Source organism: Zingiber officinale, chromosome 8B, assembly GCF_018446385.1.
Source record: "Zingiber officinale cultivar Zhangliang chromosome 8B, Zo_v1.1, whole genome shotgun sequence".
NCBI lineage: Eukaryota > Viridiplantae > Streptophyta > Magnoliopsida > Zingiberales > Zingiberaceae > Zingiber > Zingiber officinale.
In genome coordinates, this window is record NC_056001.1 from 95800093 (window position 1) to 95819277 (window position 19185).

The 19185-nt window shown below is 37.2% G+C and overlaps 1 protein-coding gene across 1 annotated transcript in view; it reads left to right on the forward strand.

Annotated features, from left to right (window-relative positions):
- The first annotated feature begins 1464 nt into the window (after nucleotides 1-1464).
- LOC122014055 (protein FAR1-RELATED SEQUENCE 6-like) overlaps nucleotides 1465-19185 on the forward strand; it is a 124192-nt gene continuing 106471 nt past the window's right edge. Inside the window, exons 1-5 of the mRNA XM_042570248.1 lie at nucleotides 1465-3489; nucleotides 3662-3725; nucleotides 3801-3859; nucleotides 4025-4093; nucleotides 4167-4226. Of these exons, the coding sequence (XP_042426182.1) occupies nucleotides 1465-3489; nucleotides 3662-3725; nucleotides 3801-3859; nucleotides 4025-4093; nucleotides 4167-4226 (2277 nt within the window). The remainder of the gene's footprint in view (nucleotides 3490-3661; nucleotides 3726-3800; nucleotides 3860-4024; nucleotides 4094-4166; nucleotides 4227-19185) is intronic.

Consider the following 19185-nt stretch of genomic DNA (forward strand, 5'->3'; position numbering starts at 1 on the left):
AGAAGAATACAACTGGACGAGGAAGGAGCAGGCCGATTTCGTGGCCAACAGAAAGGTGAAATTTCACCTGCTTAGTGTTCTGCCACCCCAGGGGGTAAGTCGGATTGGAAGCTACGACTCCACCAAAGACCTCTGGGATAAATTCCTGGAGCTCCACGAAGGCACCTCGGAAGCGAAGCTAGCGAGGCATGACATCCTCTGGACTCAACTGACGAATCTCCGGATGAACACCGGCGAGAAGGTAGCGCAACTCCAAGCGAGAATCAAGGAGCTGATAACGCAACTGACAAATCTCGGTGAATCGGTAACAAATCGAGATTCCATCTGGTATGCGCTCAACGCCTTCCCAATAGAGAAATGATACGCTCGGTGAATTTGGAGCACGAAATGCTCAGGGAATGACTCAGCAAGTGCTACGTGGAAAAAAAAAGAAATAAAAAAATCAATGAGAAATGTTCCCGCGTGAGCTTTACAGTGTGCCCTTCTCCCTTCTCCTCCACCACCAGCGAAGCCCTATCTCCCTTTCTCCCTTCTCCTCCACCACCAGCGAAGCCCTATCTCCCTTTCTCCCTTCTCCTCCACCACCAGCGAAGCCCTGTCTCCCTTCTCCGCCACCACCAGCGAAGCCCTATCTCCCTTTCTCCCTTCTCCTCCACCACCGGCGAAGCTCCAAGCTCCTCCACCACGCTGTAAAGCTCACGCGGCTCGGCTCGACTTCTCCCTTCTCCTCCACTGTCGCCGCTTCTCCCTCCTCCTCCACCCACGACGACGGCCAGCTACTCCACGCTGACAGCTCCTCGAAGCTTCTCAAAGCCGAGCATCTCCACGCGGCGAAGCTCCAAGCTTCTCCACGCTGTGAAGCCCTAAATCTCCTCCACGCGGCGAAGCTCCAAGCTCCTCCATGTTGTGAAGCTCCTCCATGTTGTGAAGCTCCAAGCTTCTCCACGCTGTGAAGCCCTTTCCATTCTAGTAACTCACAGTATCTACTCTGGCAGTATCTTGTGTTTTAGTTAAATGTATAGGAAGCTCATGAACTTTCTTGTCTATTTTTGATGAACCAACATGGATGGATAGGCATAGCAGAATTTATTACCTTTAAGATTTCTTCCTATGCAAAGAGTTTCCAATGTATAGGAAGTGGATTCACTCACTGTATCTTCTCCTGTATTTTAGTTAAATTTCATGATTCATTATCCTACTTAAAGGGTACCTTGATTGATGCTTTGTTGTTTCTTCACAAATCTGACATCAATAATGCGTGTTGTTTATTCCTTGCTATTTTGTAAGTTATGTGTATTCATAACAGCAAAAGAAACCTATTGAATTATTTATTTATGTATGTTCCTTGTTATGTTCTCATTTCAGTTTTTTTTTCCTAATGATGTTCTTAAACATTTCTTTGTGCTATTATTTATTTATGTTTGCCAATAACTATTTAGTTTGAATTTAGGTTGTAAAATTGTTATGGAGCAAGAACTATTAATTGAGGGTGATGTGCAAGTGTTGGGTGATTCATCAAGCTCAAATACACTTGATACTCCACAAGTTGGGATGTATTTTTCATCTGAAGAAGAAGTCCGTGCTTTTTACAAATCATATGCCCAAGGTCTTGGTTTTGGTATTTCAAAGTTGGGTTCCAAAAAAGGAGATGATGGCCAGATAAAATATTTTTCATTCGGATGCTCTAAAAATGGTAAGACTGTTCCTAAAGTGAAATTTTCATTTTATCCTAGAGCTTGTAGCAAAACGGATTGTAAAGCAAAGATTAATATTACAGTTCATAATGATGAATTATGTGTCATTACTAGTATTCAACTAGAACATAATCATGCATTAAGTCCAAGGAAGTCAAGACATTTCAGATGCAATAAAGTGTTAGATTCTCAAACTAAGAGGAAATTAGAGTTGAATGATCAAGCAGGAATAACTTTGAGTAAAAGTTTTCAATCATTTGTTGTTGAAGCTGGTGGTTATGAAAATTTGTCGTTTGATGAGAGAAAGTGTAGAAATTATGTGGCTGAAGCACGGAGATTAAGGCTTGGGAATGGTAATGCAGAAGCCTTGAATAATTACTTTTGTCGTATGCAAAGTAGAAATTCAAATTTCTTTTATGTAATTGATGTAGATGAAGATTCTCACATCAGAAATATATTTTGGGCTGATGCAAGATGTAGGGCTGCATGTGATTCTTTTTCTGATGGTGTTACATTTGATACCACATATCTTACCAATAGTTATGATATGCCATTTGCTCCCTTTGTTGGAGTAAATCATCATGGTGAATCCATATTACTTGGTTGTGGTTTGATATCTAAAGAAGATTCAGAAACTTTCATTTGGTTATTTAAATCATGGTTGGCATGCATGAGAGGAAGAGCTCCACGAGCTATTATTACGGATCAATGCAAAGCCATGGAAATTGCAATTCTTGAGGTATTTCCAGACTCTCATCATCGTTTATGTCTTTGGCATATTATGAAAAAACTTCCAGCTAAGTTTAGTAGTCATGCCAACTATAAGTTGATAAAGAGAAACTTGAAGAATATTGTTTATAATTCTTTGACATCTATAGAATGTGATAGCAACTGGAAAAAGTTTATCAAAGAATTTAACTTGGAGAAAAATGATTGGTTGAATTCTTTATATGAAATTCGTCATAAGTGGATGCCTGTGTATGTGAAAGATAAATTTTGGGCAGGAATGTCGACAAGTCAAAGAAGTGAAAGTATGAATGCTTTTTTTGATGATTATGTTCATTCAAAAACAACTTTGAAGCAGTTTGTTGAACAATATGACAATGCTTTGAAAAGCAAGATTGAAAAGGAAGATAATTCTGATTTTGCTTCTTTTAATTCAATAATTCCGGTCATCAGTGGCAATCCAATTGAAAAGCAGTTCCAAAGTGTTTACACTAACAAGATATTTAAGTTGTTTCAAAATGAACTACGAGGCTTGATGTTTTGTAATACTTCATTTGTGAAGGAAGAAGGATCAACATTGTTTTTTGAGGTGATGGAAACTGTATATGGAAAAGATGGAACAACTCCAAAAGAGATTTCCTTTTGGGTACAATATAGTGAGTTACAATGTCATATGAAGTGTTTGTGTCATCTCTTTGAGTTTCGTGGAATTGTTTGTAGACATTTGATGTCTGTTCTGGTAAAAAGAAAAGTCACTACAGTTCTAGAACATTATATTTTAGAACGATGGCGTAAAGACATTAAACATGAATATCAAGGAATCACTAATATTTATGATGATTCTTGTCAGCATGCAGAGGAAAGACGAAGATATAATAACCTTCAACCATTGTTACAGGAAGTGGGACAACTTGGGTCAAAAAATGATGAGAGGTGCTTTGTTTTAAAAGAGGCAAAAAAAAGATTTATGGATACCAACATTGGTGATTCATTGGATGGTGATCATCATAGCAACATAATACATGAGGAATCAAGAAATGAGAGCAAAAAGTTTCACAGTCCACTGAAAGTAAGGTCTCGTGGGCGTCCACCGACGAAAAGAAAATAATCAAAACTTGAGCAAATTGAGAAAAGGGCAAAGGCAAAGTCTCGAAAAAAGGTTTGGTTTGTATATTTGGGTGTAATTTGTTACTTTGGTGTTATGTTATGTTGCTAATTTGTATAAGTACATTTGTCTACAGGGTTCTACAATTGATAGAAAGCAAGATGAGTTATCAAACATTGAACAAATTGATAAATTTTCAGGTTTGCTTGTAGATTCTTCATTTATTGTATTTCCAACTTTTTTGTTAAATCTAAGTAGTGATTCTGTTCTTATAGAGAGTCAGAGATTGTTTAGATTGGATAAAGAACTGTTGGTTCCTAATGATATTATTCAGGTATCAGTATTGCTTCTTTCACTTTAATGTTTGACATATTACCATCGTAGCCCTTCTATTACCGGTAACTATCATGTAACTTCATTCTTTGTATCAAAATTTGTATTTTCTATGTAACATTTGGTTTGGAAAGAAAATGGCCTAAGTGTGTGGACATATGTGCAGACAATGGAGAGAACAAGGTCTTTTGAGAAGCCTATTGATTTGTTACAAATGCATGCTGATTTGTTCAAGGTATCTTCTCTTATCCAGGAAGACACAAATGATGGCTTGATGGTAGATGCTCATGATTCTCTGTTTGTTCCAGGAAGGCGAGAGTGCAAAGATGAATTTTGAGATTAATGATTATCCAGGATATGGAGATGAAGTATTTCATAAGGGCAAGAGTTAAAATGCTGCTACTAGAATGTAATAGAAGATTGTAATGCAATTGAACTTCTAAATTTTGTGTATTACTTGAATTGTTGTCTTATTACTGAACTTCAAACACTTTGATTTTCTTATGGGGATTTTGTCTTAGTTATTTTGTATCTTCAGAGTTGGACTGCTGTTGGTCACCCTCCTTTGAAGTAATTGTAGAAGTTATATTGTGTTATTGCTCTGCCACATGTAATTCTCATATATTGCTTGGTAATTGTTATGCCTCTTCTTCTTCTTCTTCTTCTTCTTCTTATGCCTCTGCCGAGAACCAGACAGTGTTGTGGATCGGTCAGCAGACCGATCCATAGTCCTCTGGACCGATCAGGACATACCCTGATCGGTCTGGGAGGCTTCTGATCGGTCTGTGGACCGATCAGCCTATAGGTGGATCGGTCCACAGACCGATCCCCTATTTTCCTCTGAATCCCATCGCTTCCTGATCGGTCTACAGACCGATCAGATAACTTACAGTGAACTACTGTTTGGTTACTGATCGGTCACCGGACCGATCAGATAACCCACAGAAAGCTACTGTTTGGTTACTGATCGATCACCAGACCGATCAGATAACCACAGTATCACTGGATCGGTCTGTTGACCGATCAGATATCTATAGTATTCTGGATCGGTCAACTAATTTGATGAAAGCAAAATAGAAACTGCAACTATGGAACCTAAATGAGTTCTGTGAAATTTGTAGCACAATCGATAGTTCAAATTTGGTTGCTTCTTTGTGATATATTTAGTCACTGGTCACTTCTGTTACTAGTCACTTCTGTTAAAGAATCCAAAGGCTCAGTCGGATTTTGGATGCTTTGTGTTAATCGCTTGCACTCAAGTAGTTGTCCGCCCGCAACAAAGGTCATGGAACATTACAGATAATGTTATATAGCAACATGAGGAAGTATCTTTTGTAAATACAAAATTTATCTAAAGTCACTTCCATAAGTTTCAAGAGTTAGAGAGTTAATATGACATTCAATGAATATCGTGCAAAAAGCACATTAAAAACTTGATTTTAGTCATAATATTTTGAATCAACTATCCGTCTATTGAGAAATCAAATTGATAGACCTAAATATGTTACAAAAATTTGTAAATGATAATCAAAAAAACTCAGAAGGAAGAAAATGTTCATCTTAAAATTCATGCCAAAATCCTTATAGAATCAGTCATCCTCATTTTTTCAAGAAAATTGTCATCAAAATAAATCTTTAAATGAACATGAATAGCAACAAGAGGCTAAAGGATTACTCCAAATTAACAATAAGAGGAAAGACCAAGAACAACTCTAGATTAACTGAGAAGGTACATTAAATCATAAAACACTGATAAGGTACATTAAAAACCTAGAAACATCTTTCATTACATCTAAAGTTATTTGCTTATAGTAAATTACATCAACCACCTTAAAATCATCACAATCCAAGTAAATACAACTACAACGATAGCAACTCTAAACTTCCTATTCAGTGAACATAATTCATCACTCAACTTTATAGTAACGTTGTTCACATCCTCCAGGAGATCATTGCAATCAATTGTACCCTTGTAACTATTATATTTCTTCAATTCACTAATCTCCATCTGTAATTTTTTGTTATCCATCTTCAAATGATTAACAATTGCCTTAGTTCTCTCTGACAATTCTGGGTCATGCCATAAGAAGAAGCCGCATCCCCTATCCTGAATATTGAATAAACTTAATGAAAGCCCAATAGTTAAATAACATATAAGAGATCTCAACATATAAATAAATTTGATTTTGAAATAATTTTATATAAATAAAATTTACTCTAAATTTTGGACATGAAAAAAAACGTCTTCCTGGATTAGTTTCCGTCCATGATGTCCAGAGGGTAGCGCTTAATCCACAATAACATAATATATTGGGAATTTCACCTTGTTCATCATTCATGCTTCTTCGAGTCAAAGACGTTGCTGATGAAGAGCTGGCTTCCATGGATATTTGTTCCTTTCTCCTGTAATTTTTTTCATATCAATAGTTGTCCTTAGTTAACTAGATACTTACTCTAATCATTTATCACAAATAATTCGCATTCATCTATGAGTTTCTAAACCAGACTTCAATCATTTGTGTTAACACTGATTGATCCCAATTAAAATAGGTATTGGTTGGGTTATCTTTCTACAAGTGCCTAGCATAAAAGAAAGAAATAATCATATAGAAGAACAACTCATCAATCATGACCAAAACATGTAATAGGAAAAAATACAGCAATATGAGAAGAAATGCCAGCAATAGGAAAAAATCATCACATGTAATAGGAAGCATATTTGCTTACACAACCTACAATCCTTCTAAAATCTTAAGTCAATCACTCAAACGAACAAAGAATCTCAAATTCCCCAAACAACTCCTAAATCCAACAGATACAGTAACATCGACGATCAAAGAGTGATATTTTCATGCCGAAATGAGCACTAGAAACATATTCCTCCAATTAATCAGCCAATAATAATCCTCCAAAGGAAATACAAGGAAGAAAATAACTCTTACCTTCCCTCCGAACGAGATCCTTTCCACATCGACCAAGTTAGTGTGGCGTTAGGGCGTGGAGGAGCTTCGACAGAATTACCGTGGAGGAAATTTAGGTCCGGGGAAGTATGGCTTTAGGGCTTCGAGAAGCTTCAAGGAGCTTCACAGCGTGCAGTAGAGGACGAGCTTCGCTGGTGGAGGAGCTTTAGGGCTTCGCTGGTGGAGGATGGCTGTCAGCGTGGAGTAGCTGGCCGTCGTCGTGGGTGGAGGAGGAGGGAGAAGCGGTGACAGTGGAGGAGAAGGGAGAAGTCGAGCCGAGCCGCGTGAGCTTTACAGCATGGTGGAGGAGCTTGGAGCTTCGCCGGTGGTGGAGGAGAAGGGAGATAGGGCTTCGCTAGTGGTGGCGGAGAAGGGAGACAGGGCTTCGCTGGTGGTGGAGGAGAAGGGAGAAAGGGAGATAGGGCTTCGCTGGTGGTGGAGGAGAAGGGAGATAGGGCTTCGCTGGTGGTGGAGGAGAAGGGAGAAGTCGAGCCGAGAATCGCGTCGCAGGTGGAGGGGAAAGAGAAGCCGCGGGATTTAGGGCAAAAACTTGCCTGTTTGCTCCGAACATTTCTCATTGATTTTTTTATTTCTTTTTTTTCCACGTAGCACTTGCTGAGTCATTCCCTGAGCATTTCGTGCTCTGAATTCACTGAGCGTATCATTTCTCTTCCCAATAACTCCAGAGTGGGTGTCCTTAGTAGATGCTTACTACATCTCTAAGGACTTTGAGGTAAGTAGTTTAGAAAGTTTATTTTCTATTTTCGAACTTCACGAGTCTCGACTTGCAGAGCCTAAACAAGTAGAGAAGTCAAACCTCAACATTGCCCTACAAGCCGAAAAGGACGATCCCGACTCCGAAGCGTCGATCGACGAAATCGAAGCAGCGTTACTGGTAAGACATTTCAATAAATTTCTTAAAACTAATAAATTTCGATCACAGTCAAGGAAGAATCAACGCAACAAAAGGAAGGCCCGATGCTACAACTGCAACGAGGAATGGCACACCAAGGATGACTGTTCCAAATTAAAGAAAAAGGATAAGGAAAAGTCTCAAAGACCGACGCCCTCTAAACGCAAGAGTTTGAAGGCTACATGGGTTGAATCTTCATCCTCGGAATCTGAAGTCGGAGCCTTCTCTGGAGTAGCACTGATGGTCAACCATCTTTTTGAAGAAACTAGCTCAGAGATGAGCATAGATGAAGGGGGAGGATCATCAGAAGAAGAAGAAAGCTGTGACGAAGGGGGAGCATCACCAAGTGAGATAAGTAAGGTACGTAATCTCACCCTACTCAGTCTTTTGAATTTATCAAAGTGCTTACAAAAGATCTAGCGAAATTAGAAAAAGAAAATGTTGAATTAAAATTACAATTAACAAAAGCATGTCCACTAAAAATGTATGATATTTTAAAATTAGAAAATGAGAAATTGAAAATTTGAAAAATTAAAAAATAATCATGCATACTTAATTAAATTTCCAAAATCAAAACTTAGAGTTTATGGGAAATTAAATTGGTATATTAGAAAGTATCATGGAGAACTTAGAAAAGTTCCTAAAAACTATGTACCCCCTAAGTTCTTAATTAATCCAGTAGGAAGAAACCTTTACTGGGTTCCAAAATCTTTCCTAGACTAAATTTTTTCAAAAAAAAAAATTAAAAGCTTTTAACGAGAAAATTAAACATTAAAATTTCTTTATGAGGCTTTGACTAAGGAAGTGTTTGTTGCTCTAATAACCAAGAAGGCCTAGTACCTCGCCATGACCTGGAAGCCAAAATATTGAAATAAAAATATTTAATTAACTTTCTAATAAAGCATTAAAATTAAGATTAAATAATGCTTTAAAAAGTTTCTTTTAAAAATATTTTTTTAAAAAAAATCTTGTTTCAAAAGGGGAGAGATAGACCTAAGTTAAAATTTTGTTTTCACATTTTTTTTACTTCGAAAACTTTTTTAACTTTTTTTTTTTTAAAAAGTGCCTAAGTTAGAATTTCTTTTTAAAGAAATCTTTTAGAATATGTTTTCAAAAGATTTAGAATTTTGAACATGTTTTAGACCCCGTTTTTGCTGTGATCAAAGGGGGAGAGATAGGCACAAATTAAGCGGGAATTAGAAGTATTTTAAAATTTTGTTTTGAAATTTTGTAAAATGATATTCTGTTCAAAAATTGGTATTAGATCTGAGCTAAATCTTATGTTGCAATTTATTTTAATTGCAAATTTATGCTTAAAAAAGTTAGTTTAGTAATTTCTTCAAAGTTACTACTTGTCTGTTTAACCCTAACTTGAACTTGGGTTAATGCACATAAAAAAGGGAGAAATTGTTGGACCCCGTGGGTATTTTGATATGATCAACCAAGTTAGTTAGGTCCTGCTTTGTTATCTGATCCCTATGTTTAAGTGTGCAGGAACTTAGGAGCGCAGGAAGTCGAGCGGAAGACGTAGCTAGCGAGAAGGACGACACGGGAAGGGAGCTGACGAGCTCAGTGCGTCCAAAGGACGAGAGAGCTGCAGAAGAGTACTCCGGTGGACGAGAAGAACATGCGCAGAGTTCGAGGGACGAGAAGTTGGGATGGAAGCCTGCTCGAGCAAAAGGCCAGGAATTGGGTTCAGGTGAGTCCTATTCCGGTTGGTCGCAATCACCCAAGCTATCGGAGCATCGGAAGCCAAAATGAAGTCAAAAGGAGCTGGAAAGCTAGCTTGAGGCGCCTTCAACAAAGTGCTAAAGGCGCCTATGCTGCCTGCCTAGTCTGAGGCACCTCCATCACTTTGAAGGCGCCTCAGACAGTCTGAGGCGCCTCCAAGGCTGTTTGAGGCACCTCGGACCCAACCAAAGTGGTCGTTTGCAATTGGATAGAGCTTTATCCGGTCAAACCATTGGAGGCACCTTGAACCTTTTTGGAGGCGCCTTCAACACTCGGGATAGACTTTCCAGGAGCTATATAAAGGCCCCTAGAGCTAGGAAATAATCATTCAACTTTGTATTAAGTTCCTAGCAACCTCTGAGCATTCTAAGTGTGTAAAAAAGGCTTCTCCGCCTACAATGAAGGAGATATTCTAGTAGAGTTGTTCGACCGCCTTGGATTAACAACCTCCTTGGTTGTAACCAAGTTAAAATTCTGTCTCCTCTTTATTTCTGTTCTTTCATTTTTATTAATGTTGTATTTTTTAGTTGAAAGTCTTGAGGAGGGTATACTTTCATTTGCAGACAATTCACCCCCCTCTTGCCGGCCCTGCTGCACCAACACATATCAATTGGGCAATCCACTAACAATCATAAAATCAGATACAAATAAAGAAAGTGTAACAACCTATAGTTTATGATGCAATAAAAAATTAACTTAAATCGTTACCAACACATTAGTAGATTGAAGATCATAGCTTGAGGTCGGTGTTGCTCTGACTGCAGCAGTTGGGCATAGTAGAGTTGTAGCAGAGTGATAGTTGGAGATGGTATACTAGAATGATCAAAGAAGTTTGTACATAAGTTGTGTTGAATGCACTAGTCGAATCCTCTTTTTAAAGGGTATTGGAGGTGCCTCCAATATCTCTGGAGTGCCTCCATTTAAGTTGATGCTCTCTATGAACTTTAGCCTCTATCAACTTGGGGGCACCTCCATTCTACTAAGGGTGCCTCTAATGCTTCAACCTGAGGCGCCTCGAGCTCTAAACTTTTATCCTCAACGCTTATCTACTTGGGAGCTCCTCCACTCGCCCAAGGGACATCCAAGCCTTCACTCGGGATGCCCTCTATCACTTGAGGCACCTAAAATACTATTCATCTAAAATTAATTTTTTTTATTTAACTCCTGCAAAAATGTGTTAGTCCAAATAATTATTTTTTTACAAAATAAAGTTAGCACAGATGCATAAATTAATTTATGAATTAGCTCATGTCTTACCAAAATTGGGATCTAGTCTTGATCTTAACTTAAATTTTTAAAATTACAATCCCACTGGGACTCATCCTTACTAGATCTCTCTACTCTAGTAACTTACCTTACTTACCATAATCACTTGACTTGTCATCTGACCCTCCAGGTCTTCTTGCCAAATGCTCTATCTGGACTTGAGCCAGTTGTCAAGTCCTATAAACCCAACTGGACTTCCTGCCAAATATCATATCCTCTCTTGACCTATCTAGGCTTCCTGCTAGCTATTAGGTCCTCCTGGCTTGTAATACCCGAAAATTCTCAAAATAAATTTTAGAAATATTCTATTATTTTTCTGGAATTTTAGAATATTTTTATAGAATTTTTGGAGTAGCAGAAGTAGCAAAATTAAATAAAAATGTAAAACAACCTAAGCGGGAATTGAACTCATGACCTATGGACCCTATGACTTATAGGGTGACTTTAGTAACCAAGGGGCCCCAGCAGGGGTGTGCTGGAAGAAGAGGAGAGAAATTATATTTATGATTGAGTTGGGTCGTATTAATCACTTAAAATAAATAGGGAATTTAAGTGGGGATTATTATTTTGATCGACAACTTCTCTTATTCCTCACCCTCACCCGACGCCGACCCTCTCCTCCTCACCCTCTCGGCGCACAAGTCCAAGAGAACTAGGGTTCCACCCCTAGGGTAATAGGAGCACCTTTCGGCGACAACCCCGATACGAGGACGCTCCTCTCCGCGAGAAGAACGCGTAGACGTAAGAAGATCGCCGAAGAGATCTTCTTCTCCAGAAACCTAGCGATCAGAATTGTAAGAAACCTAGTGCAGGAAGTAAGTAACCCCTCACTTGCAGTATAAGTAGCTAATTGTATGTTTCTACATTCTTAGTTCAGCCATATGTAGAATTAGAGCACACCAAGTGCTCGATAAAATGACTAATATAGTTATATGCTACAGTAGACATTTTAATAGTTCAGTTAAATGTCATAGAAGCATTTTAAACAGCATACTTAGTCTTTCTTCAGTCTGCATGGGACTACGGTCCAATGGGTGGGCTCCCATAGTCGCCTCTAGGTTCAGATAACCTAGCTCTAGGTTCAGATAACCTAGTAAGAGCAAGATAAGATAAATTAGCTATGAATAAGTATTTTACTTTATCATTGGCACTGTACTAGACTCCTAGTTGTCCTTGGGTTGGGCTCCCATAGTCGTCCCTAGGTTTAGATAACCTAGTAAACCCTACTGGATTCGGGACTAGCTACCTCGAGTCTAGTTAGGGATGCGCGCATAGCAAGTACAGTTGTCGGGCCCATCAGCAGCATGATTATTACTTTTACCTATTATGAAAATAGTTTTCAAAACCTTACAAATCAGATATATGAATACTGTTCAGCTCCAGCATTAACCTAACATAAGTTTTAGCTTAACTTATGTATCGGTTTAGTTTCTTTGATGATACAACAATTAGTTTTATGTTCAGTATTTGATTGCCGTGACATACATGTCCATATGCCATGTTGTTAGCATCTTCAGTATGATCATCAGCATGAGTTTCAAATAGCATCTTTTAAAAGCATGATTTCATTGAATGTATGTTTTGTGAGGTAGATGATTCTTACTAAGCTCCCAAGCTTATAGTTTCCTTTTCCTTATACTGCAGATAAAGGTAAAGGGAAGATGGATTAGCGGAGGCTGGAGGACAATGCGATAAGATGTGTGTGAGAAGGAACTTGGAATAAAGACCCTTGGAGACTAGCAAGTTTAAAAGGATTAGAACTCCTTATATTTTATTTTCCGCACCTTTTGAATGTCTAAATGTTATGAATCGGGAAAGCATGCACTATATTATGCCTAGACTTCTAGCTACCTTGATGTTAGTCGGTAAGTTATGAATCATGTCATGCTTAGTGATATTACAATGGTCATTGGTTGATACACTCGTGTTGTACACGAAGTTACTGAAATGCAGCAGAAATCAAAGCTCCAATCGATCAGCCGATCAATTGGGAAGTGATCTGCCGCGTACAGAGAGCTGATGAATCGATCAACTGATCGATCGGCCATGGATCGATCAGCTGATCGATCGTGAATTTAATTTCCGCGAACAGAGAGCCTCTGAATCGATTATCGGATCGATTGGTCAGGCTGGATCGATCATCCGATCAATTCAGAATTGACCTTCGTGCACATTAGCACGTTTAATCGATCAGTGGATCGATCAAGGAGCTCCAATCGATTAGCCGATCAATTGGAAAGTCTGATTTCAGCTCCTTGATCAAATAGAAAGTTTAGGTTCCCTTCTTTAGCATATGTACAACAATAAAAGTGTATTTCGAATATAAATTCCATATTTTATAGCAATTAGTAGAAATTTTGAATTAGTGCAGCTTCCCGCACACCATAGTTAGATAATGTAAGTAACCCCCGGTCTTACAGCTTAGTTAGTAGAAGGCGGGGCGTTACATGGCCTAACTAGACTTTAGTTTGATTTCAGGTTCTTTAGATCCATCAAGTTCTTCACTCTACATACTTGGTAAATATATTATATAACATATAATCTAACTTTAACCTTTTATCATTCATCAAGACCTGATTTTGATTATTAGTGTTGACTGCACCAACAATCTCCCTCTTTTTTAGTATAATCACAATCAGATTAAAGTTATAAAAAAAAGTAAGAAAATAACAGCATAATTTGTGTTATGATTTTTCTTAAGTTTTTGAGTTGTCTAGTTATCTAACCCATTTTCCTCCCCCTTTGACAATTATCAAAACATCCAGAGTATAAGAAGACAAGTAGGAAGCAATCGATAGATATCCAAAGTAACAAATAAATATAATTCAAAAGAACTAGTAAATAAGTTAAGCAGATGAAAAGAATCTATTGAAAAAGTACAAGCGTATCCAAAAAGACACAATCTAAAGTAGCTATAAGTTTAAGGCTCATCATCTGATGGGGGTGGAGGAAAGTGAATCAAACGTAAGGCACGAATAATATCCTCCATCCGCTGATCCATTCGTTGAAATCCAATAATCACCTCCTCATGGAGACTAGAAACTTACTGCTCATTGTGAGAGGAAGAGATGAGGTACCAACTCGCTCCTCTAAGGAATGGATAGTCGGAGGTGAGGTAGGAGATGGAAGAGATGCAAATATGTCGGGGAAGGTAAAGTCACCATCTCCTCCTTCATTGCCTCAGTTGCCTCATCATCCTCGCTTAAGACAGCTAGTGGGATACCCCCTCTCCAGGTCAGACCCCTCTAATCCACAACGTCTATATATACTAATGATAACTTTCTCTGACCAAACATGTCATATTCACTAAGGGGAGTGAGTGTACCATGGGTAACATATACTCCTATGGCTGAAAACATAGAAGTCAACATGTGACAGTAGGGCATATGGACCCGTCCCCTAGCGATAATGCTAGATTCATGAATAATGTTATGAAACAAATTAAGTGCAATATCTATGTCCAACCTCTGACATAATGCATACAAAAAAAAGAATGAGATGGACGCATCCTAGCAACATCACGAGATGTGACTGGAAGGATACAGGTAGTAAGGACTCGATACAAAACATAGTCTTGTACTCACAATGAGAGAGATCTAAAGTCAGTGATAGTAGGTACCTTTTATTTCTTAAAAAAGTATAAATGGATATAGTATTCAATGTAATATGGGAATAGGGTATGCCAAATGGAAGCTCTCTACTAGGGTAATACAAAAAATGACAAGTAGATGGCCTCAATCCTAAGTGATCAACTAGGACTGTTGGAGAAAAGTTAAAATCTTTCCCAGCTACTCTAGTAGAGAATAGGGGCGGAGCTAGGATCTTGGTTCAGTGAAGGTAACAATATAATATAATTAATAGAATAAAAAATAAAATCTTTTAATTATAAAATACCATAAAATAATTATCATATAATTATTCTTTATGAATATTCATATTCTAAAACTTTTATACAATAGCTTCATTATTAGCTGATAGAAATATCTATATATACAATAACATTATCATTTATCGTAGTGCCTAACATGTGAACATTGCAAGTACCACAGGTTAATTTTGATGTGGTCAACTAAGTCAAGTTAGGTCCTATATATTTGATATCTTGTGTCTAAGTATGCAAGAGGTTAGGAACATAAGAAATTGAGCGGAAGACGCGGCGAATGAGAAGGATGGCATGGTAAGTGAGTTGATGGGCTCGATGCATCTGAGGGATGAGAAGCTACGGAAGAGTACACTGGTAGAGCAAGAAGGACGTGTGCGGCGGTCCTTGGGATGAGAAGCCAAGGAGAAAGTCTACTCGAGGAGAAGGTCGAAATTAGGTTCAGGTGAGATCAACTCCAGACGGCCGGAGCATCACTAAAAGGCTTACAAGGAAGAGTTTGTTGGTGCATGGAGCACCAGACGATCGAACCTGTATTTTGATAATGGCGAAGGGGTTCAAAGTTAAGCTATCTTGTTGTCTAACAAGTTGAACTAAGTGTGTAAGAAAGTCCTAAATGATCTTAGGCAAATGAAAGTCCTAGTTGCGGTTAGGCAGGTGGAAAGTCCTAGTTGCGGTTAGGCAACGAAGTCCTGGTTCGGGGGACTGGGCGAAGTCTTGGTGGGTCGAAGACTTTGGGCAAAATCTTAGAGTTGAGGACTCTAGGTGAAAATTCTAGGGGTCACGGACACCAGGTGGAAGACTGGACAGGTTGTGGATCGGACGTTTAACATGAAGTCCTGAAGTCTCAGACGCTGAGCAAAAGTCCAGACGACCTGGAGGCTCATTCTGGCAAAAGGTAATTTCTCCTTAGAGGAGTAGGTGACGATGTGTTCCCCTGCTATTTGAGGAGTAGGTAATTTCTCTTAAGAATTTTACCTAAGTAAACCTCAAATAATCATTGATTATTACTAAACAGTATATACTTCTATTAATTGATTTAATTCCATGTGAATCAAATAAGTCTAAGTGTAATAGTTCAAGTATTGAGTTGGTTTGAGCTTGATTAGTTGGTTTGTGAGTTAATTTAGTTTGTTGTCCTTGTTGACAAGTATTACAAATTATTGGTTCCATGTTAGGTAATTTTAGTAATCCTTTAACTAAGTTATTTAATTTGGTGATGCTCCTAAAGTGGGTATGGGACAGTCTTCTGTACCACAACCAAGTTTTCTTTTTGTGTGTGTGTGTTAAGTGACACTTAAATGTGGAATTAGTTAGGTTAATTGCATAGATATTACTTTGCCTAAAACCCTTAAGTTTTGTGTTAAGATTGTCTTTCTGCTTAATCAAGAATTCAAATAATAAAAACTTAACCTTATAACTAGAATCACATAACTATCTAATACTAAGTAAGTTAAATTTAAAATTTTTGACAACTAATACTTTTTTAATAAAGAAATCATATTCAAGTTTAATATTGCATATTCCAATTACTTTAAGTTTGTCATTGTTTTTAAATACAACTATCCTAGGCTCTTGAGTTTTAGTTTAGTGAATTTGGTACGATCCTAGTTATATATTTGGAGCATCTACTATCCAGTATACACTTAAATTCCTACAAAAAGTATAAGATGTTATTACTTAATCCTTAATTAAGTTTTAATTAAAATTATAATTTATGTTTAATTAAGGTGTTAATTGAGTTTAAATGAGGTTAATTAAAATTTTAATTTAAGGTTAATTGAAGTTTTAATTTAAGTTAATTGAAGTTAATTGAAGTTAATTAAAATTTGAATTTAAGTTTAATTAAGGTTTTAATTTAAGTTTAGATTTGATTTAAACTTTAGCTAAATTATTCATCTCACCTTGTCTAAGTTTTCAACCAAGTTAATCCTATAATTTTATGAGAAATTTAGTTAATTTTACTTGATTTATTTTGAATTTGTAGATTATTTGACCTTGTATTAGATTCTAGTCTAACCGTCAGTCGGTTAAATATATATTTCAAAAATTAACTTTTAGGTTGTGACGAGACATATGGACCTTCTTGGATATCGGAGTAATGACCATTTCTAGATAAAATCTTTTTAAGAAATTATATATTTAACTTTCCTTTTGAAAAACCTTGGTCTAACTAATCTAGGATATGGTCAGGTAGCTCCGGTTAGTTCCACTTAGATAAGTAGACAAAGTAAGGTACTTCTTACCCTGCTTGACTTCCTAGACTAAGCTTCCCTAACGTACTATCATCTCGCCCAACCTTGATACTATATTGGATAAGAATCAAATTATTTTTTCCTATCTAGCCCTAATTACCCAAGTAGGTAGGTTATGTTCTTGAGGTTCCGACTAATTTGGTATCTCCCCTTGAATCATAGAATCTTTATTTTGTATTTAAGTAATGAATTTCACTTTTAGATACACAGTATTAATTTTGTCCTACTTGCTTGGTTAGGTAAGCTTTCGGAACTCATGCTTTTCATTTGTTTCTTGTTTTAACTAACAAGTTAAATAAATATTTTATTAGTTGAGCTAGATTTGTATCCGAGTCTGAACTTGTTATATACAACTCTCTATAATCCTAGTATCATATCTAGAAACTTGAAACTTGTGGTGAATTTTTCTAGAAGTTCTTTAAATTTATCAACTTTATATTTTAATATGAAATTTTCTTCCTCAAGTTTTGCAACTTGAATTGACTTTCCATGTTGAATTTGTTCAGTTGAAGAGTCTAACTTGAGTTGTTCCTTAAAGTCTTGATTTTCCTTAAGGAGCAATTTAACTTATTCTTCAGATTTAATTAGTTTTTTATTTAAATATGCAATTATTTTTAAAAACTTTATAGTAAAATTAAGTTCTACCTCATTGGAACCTTCAGAAATGGATATAGATCTGTGACTTGATTCATACTCAGACTCATCTTCTTGGCTTAAATTATTTTCCAACTTGGGTTCGGTTGCCATCAGCGTAAGGTGGCTTGTATACTTTGGCTCTTCAGCATCTGATTCTTCCAAAGAAGACTCATTCCAAGTATCTTTGAGAGTCTTCTTCTTGTTGGCCCGGGTAGGCCGGCTGGAGGGTTGAGTTGCCTGAAACACTAAAACAAGCACCTTTCTCGACTTTCAACTCAAATTAATAAATCAATTAAAACAGAATTAACAATCTAAAAGAAATATGTAAAAGATCACTATTTATTTGGTTACAACCTAGATGGTTATTAATCCAAGGTAGATGAAAGATCACTAAGAATCTCCTTCGCTGAAGGCAAAGAAGCCTTTTACATACAGTGAAAGCTCAGAAATGACTAGGAAATAGAATACCAAAGTTGTTACATCTTTCATACATCCAGGGGTCTTTTTATAGACCCTGGAAAAACTTATCCGCAGGATGAAGGCGCCCTCCATAGGGCTGGAAGGCGTCTCCTGCGAGGCCAAAGAATAAAACTTAATCCTTTGATGATTGTTAGTTAGAGCCCTAGAGCTAATCATTGATGATTGTTGTATGGACTCGTTGTATCATATTCTTGTATATAAATAAAGGTATTTGTTTTGGTTATTATACTTACTTGTATTGGTGCCAAATAACTAAGTATAATAGCGTCCCTGAGTAGAAGGTTCTTACCTATATCAATCGATTGGTTGAATCGATAGTGAGATGATATAGGGAACACTACTCTTAATCATTCCTAGTCAAGTATTAACATTCAGGGACAATGTTAATGCGACGAGACTAGCATGTAGGTCAATTCGATGACTTGATCTCATAAGTCATGGATATGGAGATATCAAGTTGACACATGGGTATGCATTGGAAAATGTATACTGAATGACCCGCCATGAAAAAGTATCATGGATCATTATATGAGTGTCATATACTTTCTCATGTGACTATTAGTATGACTACTAGTCCTTGGACCTGAATTTACCATGGTTCCCTACATAAGGAGTTACATACTTTGGCTTCATCAAACGTCACCCATAACTGGGTGGACTATAAAGGCGATTACTGGGTATGTAACAAATTATGCGGAGGGATGTGAGTGATGTAGATGGGATCTATCCCTCCTATATGACGGGAGTGACATCGATATTCTTGATAGAATGAGACCACTAAGTGCATGGTCATGCCCAAATGAGTCAATATGAGATGTTGAGCTCATTTGATTGAGTGAGTCTACTTGGAGTTCAAGATTTAGATTGATTAGAGGATGACACGGTCTATGCCTCATATTGATCAATCTAGATGTCAAGGATAGAAGGACATTTGTCATATATTGTGAAGAGTCACAATTAGTAGTCACAAGGTGATGTTGGATCTCAACATTCTTGTAACTTGGGTAGTAATGATGTGTTGCTAGATACCGCTCATTACTTATACTTCTAAATGGGTTTAGGAGCATTGTCAACGTTACAAGAATTTATAGGGTCACACACGAAGGGCAATTAGATGGAGATTAGGTTCATTTGATGAACCTAAAGGATTAGGTTCATGTGATGAACCAAATTGGATTAAAAGTAATACAAATTAGTCGAATTGAG